The 22,248-nt window shown below is 34.8% G+C and overlaps 1 protein-coding gene and 1 long non-coding RNA gene across 2 annotated transcripts; one reads left to right on the plus strand and one right to left on the minus strand.

Annotated features, from left to right (window-relative positions):
- Nucleotides 1-1,990: 1,990 nt before the first annotated feature.
- Nucleotides 1,991-21,309, minus strand: LOC126816264 (thymidine kinase 2, mitochondrial). The gene is made up of 10 exons (XM_050542554.2): nt 21,134-21,309; nt 18,517-18,578; nt 15,998-16,072; nt 15,645-15,698; nt 15,381-15,470; nt 5,785-5,858; nt 4,109-4,197; nt 3,513-3,592; nt 3,266-3,343; nt 1,991-2,756 (listed from the first exon to the last, which is right to left on the minus strand). Exons 1-10 carry the CDS (start codon nt 21,234-21,236, stop codon nt 2,673-2,675), a joined length of 789 nt encoding a protein of 262 aa, XP_050398511.1. The 5' UTR covers nt 21,237-21,309; the 3' UTR covers nt 1,991-2,672.
- Nucleotides 7,178-11,469, plus strand: LOC130012135 (uncharacterized). Its single transcript, XR_008787432.1, has 3 exons — nt 7,178-7,199; nt 7,320-7,372; nt 11,203-11,469. It is a non-coding gene; the product is annotated as an uncharacterized LOC130012135 (long non-coding RNA).
- Nucleotides 21,310-22,248: the final 939 nt, after the last annotated feature.

A 22,248-nucleotide genomic window follows, 5' to 3' on the forward strand; every position in this document is an offset into this window, starting at 1 on the left:
TTCTGGCTAGAGGATGGTGCAAAATAAAATTTGGCTATTGTTGAAAATTGTTGGGGCGGGAGGGCGGCCTTGTATTTTTTTAATTTTTTTTTTAATGAGAAAGTCATTACTCGTCTACGGTTTTGCTTTCAGTTATATATTATACATACTTAGAACATAAACCCAAAAATCAAGTCTACTCAAACACTGAACACTGACTGAAAGGAAAATAATTTTCCATATTTAATTCACGTAATGTAGCTTACTAATGGTAATGGTGACAACCATAATTAAAATTGGTTTAAAATAAAATTCCGTACAACTATTAATAGACGTCCATAATAACGACAATATTTTAAAGAGTAAGCCTCTGTCAGCATGTGTATCAAAAATAATCATCACGGTAAACGACACTTAGATCTAAATCTAGTATCGCTGGTTTATAATGATTGACCTAATTCCAACCAATGCATGTCACGTGTCATCGGGATTCGGTAAATGACTGTTTCTCAGGATATTCGGTGTGTTTCTCAGGATATTCAGTGTTCTATCTGGGGTTTATATCGAATGACTATTTAAATTTAACTAACAACTGGTCAGTAAAACCATCAAATCTGTAATCAAATTATTATTTTCCGGATTATCAAAACTACCGTTAAATGTGCTAATGACCCAGATTCCGACTAAGGTATGGTGACTATCATCGTATCGTATCGTATTCGTAGCCACAAGTTATAATAATTAACCTGTTCTACGATTCATTGTTTTATAAGTAGGATTTTTTCAAACATGGACCGACTGAAGCCGGCAATAATGAGCCGATTAAGATCGAATGATTGAAATACATTGCATTGTTGTCAATGACTTTCGGTGTTTAACGCGAATCAAATTCTAGTTCACAAGGGGAGGTAATTAAAATCACGTGATACAAAAATGGAGGTTCTTTCGATATCAATAAAAAAGACCCGTAAATGAGCGTTTGCATCTAAATCAGTTTAATACATTTGAATGGATATTCACGTATGGGGCATGTAGATACATGCGGCATATTCTTTTTATGACTTGCTTATCGATGTTCGGGCGGGCGTTACATATTTTTTATTTTTCATCAAGACTATTAAATAGGCCGCACGCGCAACCAATTTTGCGTGCGGGCGGTGCCCGAGAAACAACTTATTTTATTTGTCTTGCCTTATGTATGTGAAACGTGTCTAGGCATGAACACATCAGTTTAGAATTAGTTCGTCAGAGACTCTTGGGAGGAATATTCCTCTTGCGCAATTAAGGTCTGATTTGGATCTCCTGATATGTACATATTCCATAATTTTTCATGTCTTTTCTTTAATTTGATTTAGTGCTAGGGTCTTTACGAAAGGATTTTGTGACCTGGATTGGACTGGAAGTGTTGGGCAACTGCTGATTTTGCTGTAGAGGACTTTAAATGATCTTGGGCCAGTCTTTTGGATAGGGTCTGTCGGGTTTCAACAATATATGTGCTGTCACATGAACAACTTCATAAACACATCCCTTAGGTGGCAGTGAAATGGTTGGAGTTTACCATTCGTTTTCAGGCGATCTTTGAGTTTGTGTCCCCTAAAGAAAATGACTTGGAAACCTGTCGTAGTTAGTCTTCTGATGTGGTATGATAATTTTCCATGAAAATTGATAGTTATTCGTATAGGTGGTTTGTCTGGCTTCAGTTGTTTCCTTCATGGTATTCCTAACTAACTGGGACAGCTAGTTGTTCAGATTAGTAAGGATGCTTTCCATGTGGTTGAGTTCATTGGGAAATTGTTGTCACATTTATTGTTAAAAAAGACTGGTCTCATACTAGGCAAACACATGAAACGCCACTAATTTGATCATTTTACACCTTTTTCATACATTGGTCCGTGGGAGAAGAACTCAGATCATTGTCAGAATTTCTATATAATGCGTCACTTACTGACATATTTATAAGGAGTAATTGGAAATAGCAACTTATTTCATCAGTCATAAAAAATGAACCAACTACTGGTATATGATTTTTACTAAATCTGCAAAAGATATAGTTAAGCTTAAAACAAAATGAAGCATAAAGTACTTAAACATTTGACTAGGTAGTGGTATACAAACATAAAACATCCAAATAGGTAATGGTACACAAATATAAAACATCCACCATCCCACTAGGTAGTGGTACACAACATAAAATCAATTTCTCTGTTTTGTTGTCTTTACAGAAGACTGCTAATAGAAAACTCCCATTTATACAATACAAACTACTGGAATTAAGGATCTCTCATCCATGATTATTAAAACTTCATAAATATCTTCTATTTAAATTTCATTCACTCTGTAGTGTTTAAAAAAATATCTACACATTTCACACATTGATCCCATATTTAGTGCGTTTTACAATCAATACCGTAATACATATTGTCTTGATCATGGCCTATTTTAACGTGTCTCTTGATAAAAAATCCAAGCTTTAAAAATCTGCTATGTATCCCTGTGAATCTGGCAACATTGTAGGGGAAACTTAGCTATCATTATGATCATCAACCGCTTTCGATTTCTAAGTCAAAAGATATCATTTTATCGAAAGTCAAATTCTGGAAATTTTCACAGAACCCCAAAACACCAGAAATTGTGCTTTGCTTCAGCAACAAAACCTTAAAAAAGGCCCTGGTCATAAATGCAACAATGGGGTATCATGCTGGACCTCGTAAAATACGTGGTGTGTAAGATTCATATTCCTTGATCATTTCTTCCTTTTCAAATTCCCCATTCAATACCTGAAAAATAGCAATGTTTTAATAAGGTAACCCTTTGTTTTATCAAGCATGTTGCGATTATTATATGTCCACATTTTCTGTGGACATATATGGTCATCCACAATTTGTTTGTGGATACTCTACAGGTCACAATTTTTATAGGTCTATCTTCCAAAGATCTTGGCATGTATAGAACCATAACTTCATGGATTATGGCCTCTGATTGTATGAAAAATCACATTATTAGGTTGTAACTTCCTGGTTTATTGCCCCTGATCGTAGGAGGTCACAATTTTTATCCGATTTAAAAAAAAACATTTGAATTTATCACTAGTTACACCATAATGTTGATTGAGTTGGAACATCGTGGAAATCAGAACGAAACTGTTACAGAAGTCAGTTTCTGTCATATGCAGTTGTCACTATCGACTAAATCCTGACATAGATATCAGCAAGATCAGCATAGCAGTGATACCCTTAAAATCTATGAGAAGAATTTCAAAATAAAATAATGCAAAAATTATACATACCAAAACAGGTGCTGGTAGTGGAAACTTCTTCTTAATTAACCAGTCTTCATGTAAATTGTGAAGAGTTTCAAGATATTCCTGTCGAAGTAATAAAAACTATTTATTTCATCTGTGTCATGTGCGATAAGCATCCCGCTGATACCTCCCCTACTCTTCGTTAATTTAATCATTCAGTATATTTCCCTAAACTTTCAGTACATATTTTGTCTCAATGTTTAATAAGCACCAATAATTAAATTATACTCACTAATGGAATTTGTTTTTCTTCAGGTCGACATCTCTCTTTTATTCTTCTTAAGACTGTTTCTGGCTTTGTTTTTAAATATACTGCAATGGAAATTAACAAATTAATTATATACATTGGCACAGATCCTATCCTTGTAAAATAAAAACATTATATTAAAGGTTAGGTCAGGGTCATTCAAAAGTCTCCACATGTCAAGTCTTTTGTTATGTAAGTACATCTGAGATTTAAAAATAAAATACATGTAGCATGGGCTACCTTGTACAGAAAAAGATAGCACAAGTAAGTAAACTAAATTTGTCAATATAGAAACCCATGTTTACTTAATATGGCAATAACTTATATACCGTAAGTTAGATCAATTTGAATATTTTGTACCAAAATGTTTTAAAATAAAAGTGCTTCTGATTGTGTGTAACATTAAACACTATATTCAACCTTTATTCTGGCATGCATTTTTAGGAAGCACATAAGGACTTGACATACTGTTGCATCTTTACATTTAAAGATATGATTATTTATTAATATACTTCATAGAAATCATGGTTTCAGATCAGTTCTAGTTAGTGAAACAAAAGATATTTTAACGAATAAAGTACCTATTAAATCAACTTTGATGTCTTGAGTTTTGAGTAGAAAATCAAACCACTCCGTTAAAACTGTGTATTCTATTTCAGGCATTTTCCCACTGAAAATTAAAAATACTATTTATCATTATAATGAAACATTTAATTATTCCAATAGCAAAGTGCATTCCAAATCAGACAGAAGTCATGAAATAGTGTATACTAATAAATAATTGTCAAATAATAGAGAAAGTCTGTTTGTTCGCTAAAAGAAACTAACCAGTTAATTAAATAAACTTCTAAATTTCACTAAAATTCATAATAACCCATTTATCTACAAGAAATTTAACGGTGCTATTTATTCTGCATTTAATGCAATTGACAGTTAATAACATTATTATTATGGATTTTATAAAAATAGAGGTATTTTAACCTGTAACCAAACTATAGATCGGGGGTTCAGTACACAAGGGTGTCCATAAAATTGGCACAAAACCAGACCCAACTTTTCTATTGAAATATTTTACTGTAGAATACTAGAATACGATGGTGAGTGGTAATCAGTCCGCCGTTGGGGCGTTTTCGAAATATTCGGGGACAAGGGTTAAATGAGGTCATTTGCACTGAAAGTGAATGTGCAGCCATTCTTGTATCATGAAAATATGCTGAAAATGATCGAAAGTAATCACTCTTTCAATAAAAATGTAAAATTTGCTAATTTAACCTTTAGTCTTAGGTTTTTGCACTAGGAAGAATTAAAGCAAAAAAATGTCAGTGTAAAATATAACAACTAAAGCGAAACCTGTTTTTGCACTAAGAAGATTAAAAGCAATAAAATATCAGCGTAAAATATAAAAACTAAAGCGAAACCTGTTCTAATTTAAAGTAGGAACATTTAAAACTTATCTTTAGGTGGTCTTAGCACGGTACATTTACTTTGGAACGTCGAAAAATATCTTGCATAACAGAACCAACACACTTCTATACTTGTTTCAAAAATACGTAAAAACAGTCAAATCGAAATCTCCATGGTTTAATTTTACGATTGTTATACATAATGAAACTAGTTCTCCGAAAAACAATTGAATAGTTTCATGGTTGGACTCCAGCCTGCAGGCCACGTGGATTTCCGAGAATCCCAATCTGGGAAAACCGATGTTAATCTGTGATCGGAAAACATGTATCTGACAACGAGATTAAAAGTTCGCAAAGTTTTTATGAGTTTTCATGAATTTCACCAGAACATGGACACAGCTAAAACCGGCGGATGCATTGTACATAATAGCTCACAGAATATAATTGTCGTATTGGTAAATGTTACCGGGATAATGTTTGTCAGACTTTGTGATACGGCCTGCAGGCTGGAGTCCAGCCATGAAACTAAATTAAATTTCTGTGTGGCTGTCCATGACCCAATTAAACCTGATCCACATTTCAATATCATGTTGCTTTGTAGCTAAAAATAGCACCACTTTCTCCGCGTGAAAAATGACTGGCTGGGAAAATTTTGAAGTGGAAGCCCTGCTCTAACCCTCCTCGTAATGTCTTGGAATTGTGATGAATTAATCACTAATGTGTCAACATACTGTTCACAAAAAATTGCTATGATCCATTTAGTAAGTCGTTTTCTAGAATGATTTGATTAAAGTGCCTCTCTGATTTTGAAATCGTACTGACGTTTCTTTTGCTGTTAAGTATATATTCCCTACCTTTGATAAAGATTTTCTACAAAACAATATTTAGCACTGTATATCGATCTCTCCATCATTTTCACTCTTTGTACCTTGGATATAAAATTAATATATCAAATATAACAATACATCCAATATGTCATTCCAGTCTATCAGAATTCACATTTTTATTTTCATATGACTGCTAAAAATAATTTCAAGCAAATTTCATATGTAATTTTACCATTTATTCAGTTATGTTAGAAGTTAGCTTTTACTGTAGAAAGGGGTCAAATAATAGGCTTTATAGAAGTTAGATTTTACTGTAGAAAGAGGTCAAATAATAGGCTTTATATAGAAGTTAGATTTTACTGTAGAAAGAGGTCAAACGTAGGCTTTGTTAGAATTTAGGTTTTACTGTAGAAAGAGGTTAAATACGCCATTGTTAGAACTTAGGTTTATATGCAGAAAGAGGTTAGGCTACACAAAATAAATGTCTTGTTTCTCGGGCAACTGACAGCTGAAACTGTAGGGGGGGAGGGCGGTTTATTTTTTTTTTTACCTCATTTCTGGCTAGAGGATGGTGCAAAATAAAATTTGGCTATTGTTGAAAATTGTTGGGGCGGGAGGGCGGCCTTGTATTTTTTTTTTTTTAATGAGAAAGTCATTACTTGTCTACAGTTTTGCTTTCAGTTATATATTATACATACTTAGAACATAAACCCAAAAATCAAGTCTACTCAAACACTGAACACTGACTGTAATGAAAATAATTTTCCATATTTAATTCACGTAATGTAGCTTACTAATGGTAATGGTGACATCTATAATTGAAATTGGTTTAAAATAAAATTCCGTACGACTATTAATAGCCGTCCATAATAATGACAATATTTTAAAGAGTAAGCCACTGTCAGCATGTGTATCAAAAATAATCATCACGGTAAACGACACTTAGATCTAAATCTAGTATCGCTGGTTTATAAGATAAGATAAGATTTTATTGCATCGAAACATCCATTTAGAACAGCATACAATATAAACGTGTACATAAAGATTATAACGATATGACAATTATTACACAAGACACACAATATTGCATCGGAACCTCCCTTGAGGACAACATACAATATACAAAATACACAGGTGCAAAAAAATGGGACGGATACACAAATATGGACGGACATAAATTTAAAGCACTCATAAATAAACAGTATGAAACCTGCATATGGAACAAAATGTACAAAGTATTAAATCACATAACTCGACAGTATAAGACCCACATACAGGGTACATAATATATCAAAATACAAAACAAAGCTTGCGCACATAAAAGAAAATAAAATATCATGCATATTTAACAGATGTCTCTCCTAAGAAAAGAGAAGTAGACAAAGGCTGCGACACTTGTGGCTATAATACTCGGTGGGTCGAATAGGTTTTCAAATGAAAAGGTTAGACCAGTATTGTCAAGGGTTTGATATATATATTGTTTTCTTAAATCTTCATAATTTTGGCATTCCATAAGAAAATGTTTTTCAGATTCAATTTTGCCTGGATTGCATTTTTTACAGAAACGATCCTGGAGTGGTATCTTAAGATATCTACCCCTTTCAATGGCAAGCTGGTGAGTACTTAATCGTAGGGTAGACATCGCAATTTTGAACTTCTTATTATTAACAACCTCTAGATATTTTGGAGTGTTATTGAATTTCTTTTTGAATAATCCGAAGGTTCTGAGTTTATGGTTCGGCCCGCAAGATTCAGCAAGGAGATCGTTAAACTTACTTTCTATTGAACTTTTAATATTCTGTCTCGAAATTGTTGTTGGAGGAATGTCATATTTTTTGAAGATATTTTGGATAGCCGCATACCAGGAGAGTTTTGGGTTTGATTGCGAAATTTTTATGTCTTCCTGGTATGCAGAATTCAGTAATGAGTTACTTAAGTTATTGCTATTTTCGTTTAGTCTTTTATAGTACATAGCCATTCTTTGGAATATATCGATATTAACAGGAAAAATTTTCCTAATTCGGCCAAGCAGCCTATATTTGATGATTTTAATGGCTGTGTAAGAATAGATTTACATATTTTAATGGTCATTTTATTCGTATTTATTTTATCCCAATTTTCTATCTCAAAGTTCTTACTGAACACTAAATTATCCCCCCAAACCTCTGAACCATATAAAGCTATTTGTTTCACGACTGATTCATAAAGTTTTATCAGAACATGTGTTGGAAGGCGATTAGATGTACAGACTTTATGTCTTAAGCCAAACCAGGCTCTCCTAGCCTTCTTTTCCAAATTCACAATAGCTGATTTAAAAGATCCGTTATCATTTATGAAAATGCCTAGGTAAAGATAAGATTTTACAATATCTAACTTGACGTGGCCAAAGACAAATTTTTTTGTTGTTTTTTTCTTATTGTTTTTAAAGATCATAACTTTGCTTTTATCTTTATTGAGGTCAAGTTTCCAGTCATCACAGAAACGTTTTAGATTATCAAGGTTGTTCTGTAATCCTATTTCAGTAGCTGACATCAGCACAAGATCGTCAGCAAAGAGCAGATGGGATAGACCAGTAGTATTTAATATAGGATAATTATCACTGTCTGTAGAATTGTCTAAGTATTGGTTTAAATCATTGATGTAAATATTAAAAAATGTAGGACTTAAAACACATCCTTGCTTAACTCCCATGGTAGAATCAATATTATTTGAAATGGAGTTTTTGTGTTTTACCACATAGGATGTATTTTTATACATAGATTTAATCAATTCAAATATTTTCCCATTAATGTCATGTTTCAATAATTTAAGAAGGAGACCTTTGCGCCAAACTGAATCAAATGCTTTTGAGAAATCAACAAAGCATAAATATAGAGGCCTCTTAAGTTTCTTGTATTTGTTGATTAAAGTCTTAAGAATGAAAACATTATCCACCGTCCTACGGCCCGCTCGGAATCCGCTTTGTGCTTGGTCAAAAGGTTATTATATTCAATATATTTAGATATACGGTTATTTAAAATGGATAAAAAGCATTTACTCAAGCAGCTGGCTAGCACAATTCCGCGATAGTTACAAGCGTCCTCTATGCTCCCCTTCTTATGTATTGGGACTATGAACGATTCGCGCCACTGTTCGGGAAAGCTCCCAGATTCAAGAATTAGATTGAAGAATTTTATATACACATCAATCATGTACTCACATGATGCAAGAAGCATCTCATTTAGTATTAAGTCGGGCCCACTAGACTTATTCCTCTTTAGTCCCGTAAAAGCTTTTCGAACTTCAATTGCAGTTATCTTTGAGTTTATTTCCTTATTAGTTTTGTTTGATTCTAGAAGTAAATTGATAGCATCATCTGTTTCTTCACATTGTTTGTTTGACATGGTTTTATCTTCAAATAGAGTTTTAAAGTGTCTTTCCCAACTATCAATGGATATGCCCTCATTCTTATCATCCCCGGGGTTTTCTTTAATTAACGAGTTTATTAGTTTCCAGTATTCTTTCGGGTTTTGACTCTGAATTTCATTAAGTTTTTCTAAAATACTATTTTTGGCTTGGCGACTTTTAAATTTGGTAATTCTCTTGTACAGTTTTTTCCTACTATAGTAAATCTTTCTTAATATTTTGTCAGTTGGGTTATCGTTTAGTTTAATTTGTGCGGTCATCATATCATGTCTTAATCGTTCGCAATCACGGTCAAACCATTTATTTTTTTTTCGCCGTTTCTTTATGGTTACTAATTTAACACAGGCCCTACTGGCATTAATAAGAATATTATTGATATTGGAGGTTGCCAGCTGTATGTCATCTTGATTAGGTTTTAGATCCGTCACCATGAATTGGTTAATAGATGTACAGGAGTTTGGTTTATGTAGCTCAATCAAGAAGGCTTGATCTGAGTTTTCCTGCCAGACCAATTTTTTAACTAACTTCTTTTTCCCTATTATATAATCTTGCTTTTTGGGAGAAATAGGTTTATTCACTTTCGGTTTAACCTCGGTTGGACGGATATTATTAGTTTTAATTTTGCACGAAACAAAACAGTGGTCAGACAAATATGTTAGTGGCGATACCTGCATACTTGAAATTTGGTCGAAGTTCGATACGCCAGTTAGAATGTAATCAACCGCACTACACCCGTTGTAGTTTACGCAAGTGTATGCTCCAAGTAAATCCCCGACGCACCTGCCATTTAAAATACACGTGTTAGTACTATTGCATAAATTGATCAGATGTCTACCCCATAGATTAGTTTTTTTGTCATTGTTATTTCTAATTTTGAGAAAATTGACGTTGGAGTTTTCGTTGATTATGTTTGGGTATGGTAGATTCAGGTTAGATGAATTACTGTCAGAAAACACAATGTCTTCAACATTATATGTACGGGCATTGAAATCTCCCCCAAGAAGGGTATCACCAAGAACTTGGTATTTTGAGATATCTTGCTCAAGAATGTCAAATGGGTTGTAGTTTTTACTCAGCCATATTTTGGAATTTTGGGGAGGAATGTACACAGTTGCTATGTAAAGATCCTTGGGTAAATTTGCAATATCTTTTGGTACTTTAATCCAGATAATGTCCCCATCTTTTTGGTCTAGTAATTGGATTTTGTTTTTAAGATAGGTTTTAACAAAAATAGCACAGCCCCCCCTTGAAACTGTTGACCCTATCCCTGTTATTTTCCTACTAAAGGTTAGACCTGAATATCCTTTGAAAGCACTATCGAAAACTCCAACATCAGTTTGTTCAAAGTTGGTCCATGTTTCTACAAAACATACTATGTCTAAATTTTTTATCATTTGAAATAGATCATTATGCGTTTTGTCATTATTTAACTTCGACAAGAGGCCATTGATGTTCCAGAACCCTACACTTAACACCATGACTAGTTCATTCAACAATAATAATAAAGACAAATAATAATGATAAACTGGCATGCACTTACATGTAGTAACAGAATGTAAATCTAAAAACTCACTACTTCTAATACAGCAGAGGCTAAGTCATGTGACAAGACAATTAACAAAATGGGCTATAATAATACAAGCAATGCCCAGTATAGATTAGACCAATAGCTTGGCAACACTTCAGATTAAGGATAAAAAAAAGTAGAACAAAAACAAACAAAAATTCACATATAAACAAGGAAATGTATATAACTTATGGTAAGTGATATGGTGCGAAAACAAATCAAAATCTGTTTGGACACGCAAAGTGCCAACAAGTTTATGTATAATAAACACTGGGAACTATAATACCTATAGATAACTAAATGGAAGAGAAATGGGGAATAAAAGACTAAGCATATGAGTAAGGGGAGGGATGTGTTCGCAATAAATCTAGATCTAATGGCATTTGACTCCTGTTAGAGATATCTACAAGCTTATATTATGTGGTAATATAATTATTATAATAAACAAACAATGGGAACAATAATCACAATAGATTGTGGGAGTGAATGGGCTAAGCAAAGGCGTGAGGGAAGGGAAGTGATTCAAAGCTGCAGAATAGGAAAACTTATAAGCTTATATTATGCGCATAGAAATGGCCGGATCATTTACAAGCTGTAGCATAAAGGTTAGGGTGAGAATATCACAGTAAATAAATATATGTTCAACAGAAGACATAGTTTTTTTAAAAAATAAAATAAAATTGTACATTAGAATGCAGTATAGGTACATGTATTGTGTAACCCTGGTTGTGGGCTATGCAGAAGAGAGGTTTGAGCAGAGAGTATAATTAGATAAAACTATTGCTTTAAATATAAAGTGCTCAATTTTGTGTTTGTACAATACATGGGAGATAACTCCATTCCTAGGCGATTCAAATTCATAATACAATGGAAATTATTTTAGAGCCACACTGGTGGTTATCTTGTATTTCTTCATGCAGATTCAAGGCTAAATAAAAATCTTTGAAATAATGTAATGACTAATATAGCATGCATTGGTACTGTACATGTAGTTTACTGTATAAGCTTACTACATGTACTTTCAATAAATAATGATGCAATGATTAAGAATAGGGTGCAGTTGAGCGATGGGTTTTCCAGCACTTTTGGACTTTGTTTCTTCTTCTTGTAATGTCTACATGCAACCTGAGATACGAGCAAAAATTATTAGCACTACAAAACATGAATTTACACAAGCACTGCTGATTGGATCACAGAAATAAATCACAATAAACTAGACACTGTTTGAGGTGTATTCACTTTTCTTCATGTATCAACAATTAGTTTGACACATATCACTTTTCTGGTTGTACCAGTTCGGTATTACAGATCTTGCACTTGCTAAATTCTTGCTAGAAGGAGGGCCATTTCTACTTGGATTCTGACGGAATAAGTTTCTATATGGCGGTGGCGAATAATACCCAGCATTTGGGGCTGGAGGACACACAGTATGTGAAAGCCAATTATCATCCGATCTTATGTGTCTATGTATTCTGGAGGGGCTGGGTCTTGGTAAGTTTAAGGCCTTTTTTAGCAGAATTGCTAGGTTTGATGTTCCTTTAAAATTAAGGTGTGTTCCATCTTTCTTAGAAAAAAGATAACTTTTAATTTCCCCCTTTGAATCACCAAAGAATGTCTGAGAATTTATTACACTGATATTGTTCTCTTTGCACACTTTTTGTAGTATCTTATTAATCATTTTAATGCCAGTGTTTTCAGTTGAATCTTTTCTTGGCAGCAGTTCTATGAATCTGATGTAGGCATTTGGGTACTTTTCCGTAATAAATTGGATAAGCTTTCCGTACCAGTCATATATTGTCTGCTCACAGCTAGTATCTGATGAATTATTTGAACCTATTAGTACAATGAGATTTTTGACGTCGTGTGACACTCGGCATCGGTTTATGTAGTACCACAGATCCTGTATACTGGCTCCTCTTAGTGTCCGTATCTCTGTATTATTTTTTGTAATCTAGTCTCTTTCCATTCAGATGTTTTAAAATTGATGAGCCTACAATAAGATTTGGTAGACCATCCGGCAACAGTTTGGATTCAAACTTGGTTGGTGCGGCGGCAGTCGTCTCAGTGGGCATACATGTACTAGGTGCAGTTGTGTTTGTATCCACTCTTAATCTGTCGGTCTCAGTTTGAGTTGTTGCGTTGTCTGTCTGATTAGCATTTACCAGGAGCGGTTTTGTCTGTGTGTTCATGTTCTTTGACACTGCCTGTGTTTGGGTGGTTGAGTTTTTAGCTGTATTTTCTGTTTGGGAAGATGAAACTTTATGCTTCATATTGTCAGTCTGGGTTGTCTTGTTACAGTTCTGATTTTGTTTTGAATACTCAGCTGGTGCTAAATTTGTAAGTTTTTTTAGTTCTGCCATTTCAAGGACTGATATTGTTGTTTGAAGACTTACTTTCTCTTCCTCTAATCTTTGAACTTTACTGGAGAGATCATGGTTTTCACTTGATAAGGCATTACACTTATCCCTTTCTTCTGTGAGTTTTTCTGCCATATCAAGCAGACGGGATTCTAGGGTTTTTTTTGTCATGTTCAGGTTCATAGCTTCATCTACAGTAGGCCTATGCTCACTAGTACTGGCTGCCCTAGTTGGTTTGTTTCTTGTTTTTATTTTGTTGGCTAGTAACCTGGCCCTGGGGTTAGTTGGCGCTTTGATCAGGTTTAATCTATGTGGTAACTGCTTGCTGGTTCCACTGGTAACTGGGGTGTCAGTTTCATCTAAATCTGTGTACGTACATGTATCTTCGTCAGTAGATATACTGGTGCTTACTTCTAAATGTAAACAGGAGTCATTTACGTAGCTGGTGTCTGGGGTGTGATAATTTAGTAAGCTGATATCTGTGTTTTTTGTAGGATTTTCTTTCTCACTACAATAGCCTGCATTATAACTCTCATGTTCTTCTATGTGGTTTTTCGTCATTTTGGTGTGACTTTTCTCGTTTCGTTTGTTCAAATTTACAGGTGTAGACTGGATGGGCGATGGAACATGATGTGCAATATTGGTCATCGATTGAGAGTGTGTGAGTGGTGATGTTTGTTTAGAGCTGATAAAGGTCTTCTTCAGTGTATACTGTACTGCATTATTTAGGATATTTGCTCTATTTACATCTGTTAGTTCTAGAATTTCTGGCAAGTGCTCATTTAGAAATTTACTTAGACCATTACCATTGACTAATGCACTTGCTTTGGTGTGGTATAGATTGATTGTATACCCCCAACTGGCTTGTCTCTTCATTGCCCAGACTCTAATTGTAGCGGATTCTCTGGCTTTGGATGTTTTGGATACATTTTCAGTTATTTCAAAGCCCACCTCTTCACTCTTCTTCATAGTTTTATAGTATGATACTCTACGAAATTCTGCATAATGACCAGCGTTCCAATAGATTCGCAGACCCCCACCTGTCTGATTCATTTCCATCTCTACCCTATACGTAGCAGCTAACTGCTTTGCCAAACACTTGCTAACATTAAGATCATGTCTGAGGTGCCTCAAACTCTGTCTGCGGACGGGTTCGGCTTCATTTTCTACACGTATTTCATCATTTGTCTTCGATTTGGCGCTTCGCGCTTCGTTGTCGGCCATCTTGAGAAAAGTTGGAAACGGCGTTGGTTTGTAGCACGATCAAGAAAGGTTCTTTTTCTTCTTACCTTACTTTTAATAAAGAGTTTTTTTGCGTAGAGCTGGTTCCTTGAATCCTCAGCTAAGGTTACGTATTTACAAAAAGAACATTTTGTTACCTATAGGTATTTAAAACAGCATTATTTACCGCTCCTGTGAGTCATGACTTGACAGTTCGCGCATGTTAAAGATCAATATGATTGACCTAATTCCAACCAATGCATGTCACGTGTCATCGGGATTCGGGAAATGACTGTTTCTCAGGATATTCGGTGTGTTTCTCAGGATATTCGGTGTTCTATCTGGGGTTTATATCGAATGACTATTTAAATTTAACTAACAACTGGTCAGTAAAACCATCAAATGTGTAATCCAATTATTAGTTTCCGGATTATCAAAACTACCGTTAATGTGCTAATGACCCAGATTCTGACTAAGGTATGGTGACTATCATCGTTTCGTATTCGTAGCCTTAAGTTATAATAATTAACCTGTTCTACGATTCATTGTTTTATAAGTAGGATTTTTTCAAACAAGGACCGACTGAAGCCGGCAATGATGAGCCGATTAAGATCGAATGATTGAAATACAATGCATTGTTGTCAATGACTTTCGGTGTTTAACACGAATCAAATTCTAGTTCACAAGGGGAGGTAATTAAAATCACGTGATACAAAAATGGAGGTTCTTTCGATATCAATAAAAAAAGACCCGTAAATGAGCATTTACACCTAAATCAGTTTAATACATTTGAATGGATATTCACGTATGGGGCATGTAGATACATGCGGCATATTCTTTTTATGACTTGCTTATCGATGTTCGGGCGGGCGTTACATATTTTTTATTTTTCATCAAGACTAATAAATAGGCCGCACACGCAACCAATTTTGCGTGCGGGCGGTGCCCGAGAAACAACTTATTTTATTTGTGTTGCCTTAAATATAGACTTTGTTAGAACTTAGATTTTACTGTAGAAAGATGTTAAATAAGCTATTGTGAGTACCGTAGACGTCTCAGAAAACTATGTTTACCTGTGGTTGTGTGTGTATCTCTAACATAGTTAGCTGAACATAAGTTTGAAATGTCAAACCCCATCTTGACGCATCCTTGTACATATATTCCTGAAATATCAATTTATATGTTTTATTTTTAAAAAAAGATGTCCTAAATTGTAAAAAATGACACTGTACTGTAACTGATGGAATTAAACACAAACAGCCCTTCTGAAAATACAAACTGTAGGATGTAGGCATGATCTTATGGCTATAAAATTTAGACTAAGTATTATTACATACCAGTGCATTCATTCCTTTAATGTTTCTCCATTTATCAACTGGTTCTTTTGTTACCTGAAATAAGTTATTCAATTTTATATATCATTGTATAAGTTGTATAGATGCACGACTGAGTCATGATAATCAGAACATAATCTGTTAAAAGTTGGTTCAAATTAGTATTGTTGAAAAGTTTGCCGTAAAAATATATATGTTCCCTTTAAAATTTAAAAACAAACTGTAATAATTTTGTGTGAGATTAAGGCTCTCAGCTGTGTCCGTAATGAATAGCTGGAATCCAAATTTAAACTCTGCTTCAAACTAATAACTGAATCAGGGTGTACTTTGAAGATTTGTTAACAACAGTAACCTACCTGTGTATATGGATAAGTTGAAAAATATTCAAGTAGTGTTGTTTTACCACTTCCAATATTTCCTTCTACACACACCTTTAAAGATAGAATGAAAACTTATTATGTTAGAATCTCAGAATAAAGTATTTTAAAACAAAAACAAATTGGCCTTGACTCTAGATAACATGTCCTGTTATTCTCCTAATACAGAAAACAAATTAATTGCATTTTAGATAAACACATACAAAACGTTATTATTCATATAGCATAAATCCCCTAACTATATTACTACATTAGTTAAGCAGTCTATTTCTTTTGCCACATTTTTTTCTTCTCATTATAGTAAAAGAAAACATTATCATAAAAGCATAAAGATGAAAAAGTAATCTATTCAAATCTATTACTTGCTCATTTATTGAGCAATCCTTTACCACTCTGCTTAACCGTAGCAGATATTGCTCATTGTAGACCATAGTCATGGAATTATTGTAAGATATTCATCATTCTCACTCAATTACATTGTAGGCCTACCTGGAAAATTCTATCATCACACTTAGTAAATGCATTCACCTAACGAACACCTAAACCAAGGGGGCCACAGAGGCTAAGTGGGTAAAACGCTGGCTCGCTAGCCTGGAGGTCGGGTGTTCGATCCCTGCATTGGCCGAGAAAGTTATCCGGCCAATATTTCACTCATAGCACACTGTAGCACACCTAAACCAAGTTTGAACACTTTAACTTATTTACAAGCAGAGCTATTGTGTCCCAACAAGTGAGTCGGACAGACAGAAGGAGAAATATATTTTAATAGTCACTTCTTTCCCTTGAAAAGTGGAAGACAAAAAAAAAATGTACAAACTGAATAAATTTGAATGGTTCAAAACTGGACAATTTTGACAAAATGTTGTGTCACTTTTAAAATCCTTCATACCTCAAATTATTTGTTAACGTATTCATGAATAGTCTGTTGTATTTGCATTTGATAATACATACTCAGTTGTATATAATAATATTCCGTAGCATTTGGCTATTTGCTAGGTTTGGGTTGGGAGAACTCTGATTAGGACATTGCCAATCACATTTGAAGGACCTTTTCCGTGATTTAGCTCATTTTTATATGCCCACATTTTTATGTTGACGTATTATGCCGTCACCCCTGTTTGTCTGTTTGGACGTCTGTTCACCATTTGTTTGTGGACACTCTACAGCTCGCAATTTTTATCTGATTTCGACGAAACTTAAAATTTATTCTATTGCTCCCAAAGATCTCGGTTCCTTTCGATATTGGCATATATCGGACGATGACTTCATGGATTATGGCCCCTGATCGTACGAAAAATCACATTTTTAGCTTGTGGACACTCAATCTGATTAAAATACAGATCTATATTTCGTTTCGTTTTTTTATACTTTCGATGGCCTACACTACATGAAGATCTGACAAGTTATAGCGATAGGTCACGTCAGGGGTCAAAAGACAGACTTATGACCCTATGATGTCAGACATTTGATAAACCAATCAGCATTGATGTTACTAGTGGATTACCCACAGTTCCGTGCAAAACACGCCTAAAGCTTGCCGTGACAGACCGTTTCATTGGCTTATCCCTGACACCATTCAGAACATGAGTTAAATAACAACTCTTCCAGATCCAAGTGTAGTAAAGACAAGTAAAACGAAATTTTGAACTATAAAAACGAAACGAAATAGGATCTGTGTTTTAACCAGATTGGTGGACACTCTAGAGGTCACAATTTTCATCTGATTTTGATGAAACTTGAAATGCATGTTTATAACTCAAAGATCTTGGTTCCTTTCGATATTTGTGCATATTGGATTGTAACTTCCTGAATTATGGCCCCTGATTGTACGAAAAATCGCGTTTTTAGCTTGCCGTCCCTCTAGAGGTCACAATTATTATCCGATTTAAAAAAAGGTGTGAATATTTCACCGTTACACCCTAATGATGGTTGAGTTCGAATTTCGAATTAGTGTATATATGCTCCAAAATACAATGAAAGCATACATTATATTCTTATCAAAACAAATTACATCACATACGTCTCGGTTTTTGGGGTCCTTTCTACTATCACGTTCCGATGCCTCTCACGTACCTAAATGTCCCAGTTTTTAAATCAAGTGTTTTTCAATTGAAAACACAAAACACATAAACTAGTGATTAATATATACTGCTGTTGCTACAAACACTCATGCTTCATCTCACCAATTCTGATCTAAATATAGTTCAGTGCATAATATAGGCCTAAAACTGTAATTGCAATGCGATTAGCTATACAGAAATTGACACATGCCTTTGGGAATAATTTTATTTGTTTACTCAGTCTGTTCTTCCAGACTAAATAAATAAACAAATACAAAATATAATGCCCCCAAACCCCCCTACTTAATTCAAGCCTTAGGCGCTCAATATATATCGCACCCTTTGGGCTCAATTTTGATTTTGCCTGATTATAATAAAAATGTCCCGGTTTCATCTACGAATAATCTGGTAACCCTAATATCAATATCAGAAACTCACCGTATGTTTTTCTGTTTTCCCATCTGTACCAAAATGACGTCCACTAATTGCATTCATGATACCTTTAGAACAAAAGTAACTGAATATTAAAATCAAATTCTGTTTATTTTTATACACCCACATTGAAATGTGATCATATATTGTCATCACCCCCATCCGTCTGTCATCTACAATTGCTTGTGGAGTGTGGACGCTCTAGAGGCTAAAGTTAATATCCAATTGACTATATATTTATATACACAGTGTTTATGGTCATTAGATGAAGACGTTTATAGATTTTCAACGATTTCCAATAAATTTACCTTTTTACATGCTAACATTAAAATTTGGTCATGTATTGTTGCCTGAGGACACTCTAGAGGCTCAAGTTAATATCTGATTCACTTTAAATTATACACATTGTTTAAGGTTATGAGATGAGGAAGCCTACTGATTTACAACGTTTTCTGATAATTACTGCCAGAGTTATGGCCCTTGATCACTTTGAAAAATTTTGTGGATGCTCTAGAGGCTAAAGTTAATAGGATCATTCCATGTCTAGTGAGTCAACTTTTTAAAAAGTTGGGAAATCGACCCGTTTGAAAACATCTGAAAAAAATACATGTTATTGTACATGTAACAAGAGCATCGCTAATGCTACACTATACGTCCAGATTCCTGTTTGGATTGATATGGTACTTTTTAAAATGATGAGAATGACTGCAATGACTGTAATATGACAAGAGGCAAAGAAGGCTAGGCATTTGTTTTGCCAAAATTACAGACTAAATATTAACAAAAAATGGGTGTCACACCGCCCCAGGGGGTTGGGGCATGCTCCAAAATAAACAGTTGCTGTCTTTATGATATAAGGAATAAATATGCATAGTTCCAAGATGATCCATGCAGAATTGCAGTCTGTAAATGATAAATACAAAAATTGGGTGTGGCTCTGCCCCTGAAGGATGGATATGGAACAATATAAATAGGTACCACTCTGTTATTGAAATGATTAATATGTTGAATTTGAACCAAATCTGTTAATTATTGCAACCTGTAGAGTATTTACAGACAAAAAATTAACTGTAAGTGATGTGGTACTACATCCCTGGGGGTTGGGGCATGCACCAAAATAAATAGTTGCTATTGATTCAGAATTGTTGCCTGTAGGCAACACACAGACCAAAAAACAATAGGGATCATCCTTAGGGTATAAGGAATAAGTATGTACAGTTTCAAGATGATCAGTAAAGAATTGCGGATTATCGTTTAATCAGCTTTAATTATCCCACTTTGATCGTTGCCATTTGTAATATTTTCCAAAAAGAGTTTTCTTTGTACGCACTAATTTATCGATTGGTACTGCTATCTACAGCAAGTTTGTCGATGAAGGCATGTCAACGTGTACCTTACAGATTACCATTAACAATTTCTAGGGGCTTGTAGAAACAGTGCATGTCGAGTAAATGTTTACTTTTGTTTTTTGTATAGGTCATTTTGAAATACAGCATATTATTCTTTTTTTTAAAAAAAATAAATTACTTTTATGGGAAACGTTGATAATGAACCGTAAGTGCAACTTTGTCATTTCATAAACATTCAACATTGAAAATTTTGCAGTTCCCTGACAGATCTATACGGTGCGTGATCCACGATTCCATGTGCTGTACTTCATTGAGAGCTGTAAATTTTACCTGCATGTTATTTTTTTCTAAAATTGCTTTTGGCTTATTATAGATTGATTTGACAGTTGTGTACAACCGTTCTTTTCAACTTATTCGCGAGTCCGAAATGTCACCTACCCGAGTCCGAAATATCACCTACCCAAGTCCGAAATGTCACCTACACGAGTCCGAAATGTCATGTACTATGATATATTTTTTTGAGTCCCAAATGTAAGTCAGCAATGACGCGGGACCGAAATGACATGTAATTCCCCCCCCCCCCCAAAGCTGCTACGTTGTTAGTTTATGTTAGTTGTATTTTATGTCCGCTTCCACCGAGGTGATATCACAGACAAGAAAAAAAAAGCTGCTACGGGCCTGCCATCCCTCAAGAGTGGGTGGTAGATGGGGTGTATTTTGTTTTAAAATATTTTCAAAAGGCTTTACGCTGACAAAATTGACCTACATAGCTGTAACTTTGTGACATTTTTCCCATATTATGGGAAGTGACGGTCACCTGTGAAACCCGTCAACACTGCATCGCATCGCAGTTCTTGTTTTAGTTTTTTATACATACATCATAAAACATTGTTATGAAACTGATAGTGATAGTGATAGCGCATCGATAAGATTTTATAATTTCATTATCATTTACACATCCTAAGTACCTTGCCAACGGACATAGGCGTACGAGCTGGGGGGGCTGGGGGGGCGGCCGCCCCCCCCATTTTGGGCACCAAATGCTGGGAAAATTTGGGCACACAATTGTACTTTGTAAAAGTTGTATAAAATAATATTGCGTTCTTGAATGTGTCCAATTTAACAGCGAATTTATTATTATTATGTAACATACTAAGAACCTAACTACATTTTTTGGGCACCAACCACCACCGCCCCCCCAGTCAAAAATTTCCCCGTACGCCTATAGATGCCAACGGATGTGTTGAAATAAAAGATCATTGCAAACTTATTACCTTTAACCTGCTTTTGAACATTCAGTAGGTTGGTTGTTTTTCTCCAAGAGCTAAACATTGACTTAACGCGTACGGTATTTGGCAAGAAAATTACACTGCTCATTAATGACTGAACTGATGTCCATCACCCCTAAGTACCACTAGAATTTCCAGTCAACTAACTCGGTCGATGGTTGGGCTAAAATTTGGGAATAGTTTGTTTGACTGAAATAAAAAACGCACTAACTCAAATATGATTACAGTAGAATATGCATTAAGCAGCCACCCAAGGGAATTTTCACAACTGACCGCTTAACGGGAGTGGCCTCTTAATAAAATCTCGTTGCTTTTTGTGCCGACATAAATTAAATATTACGCTTGGATGCATTGGAAGCCGTAAATTTGGCCGTCGCTGAATCTTGCGCCGAACGAAAATTCTTTACTCAAATCTCGGACATAACTTAACGGGATCATGTCCTGAAGAAAAATTCAAGCCGTATATTGTAACGAATCAGCAAAAGCTATTGTACCATTTTAACAGTGCACGTAAAACATAAAGTTGAATTCAAAGGTATTTCATTGATTCATTCATTATATTCAGCATAGCCGAATGACCCAACTAAGTTTCAAATGAGATGCTCAAATGGGAAAAGACCGCTTGTTGCGGGTAAGAACTTGAAGAAGACCGTCGGTCACGGTCATAGACTTGAATGCCAATGAAATGAATAGCAGGACAAAGCCTCTTTGGCAGATGCATTAAAACTGAAGACGGCACCATGTATAGGGACGTGTGGGATTGAGCGACTTGTTTGATCGACTGCTGTAAGATAGTCACAAATAAGTCAAAATATTGTTAAAAAATTGACTTTTCCCCCTCTTAGCTTTCCTGTGATACTTTGACCCTAAAAAATGGCATGCTATAGCCTATTCTGATACAATTGTACATTAGTTTTGTTTTTATTGAAGTCTGTCCTTTATCTAATTACAGGTTATTCTGTTCTACCATGCCATTTAGTATGTCCCACTGTAAGTGAAAAACGGAGAGGTCATTACCATTGTTTGTGTGGAAAGATTGTTTCGAGAAGGAACTATTTTGTTGAGCATATCAGATTTAATAAGTGTGTAAAAAACCCTAA

Source organism: Patella vulgata, chromosome 3, assembly GCF_932274485.2.
Source record: "Patella vulgata chromosome 3, xgPatVulg1.2, whole genome shotgun sequence".
Taxonomy (NCBI): domain Eukaryota; kingdom Metazoa; phylum Mollusca; class Gastropoda; family Patellidae; genus Patella; species Patella vulgata.

What these genes read in the sequence shown, in the direction of transcription:
- LOC126816264 (XM_050542554.2), bottom strand. Translation starts at nt 21,236, where the DNA reads ATGAGCAGTGTAATTTTCTTGCCAAATACCGTACGCGTTAAGTCAATG. An exon ending in TTAAAGGAATGAATGCACTG is followed by an intron (nt 15,471 to 15,644) that starts GTATGTAATAAT and finishes TTGATATTTCAG; the next exon opens with GAATATATGTACAAGGATGC. An exon ending in AAGAAAAACAAATTCCATTA is followed by an intron (nt 3,344 to 3,512) that starts GTGAGTATAATT and finishes TTACTTCGACAG; the next exon opens with GAATATCTTGAAACTCTTCA.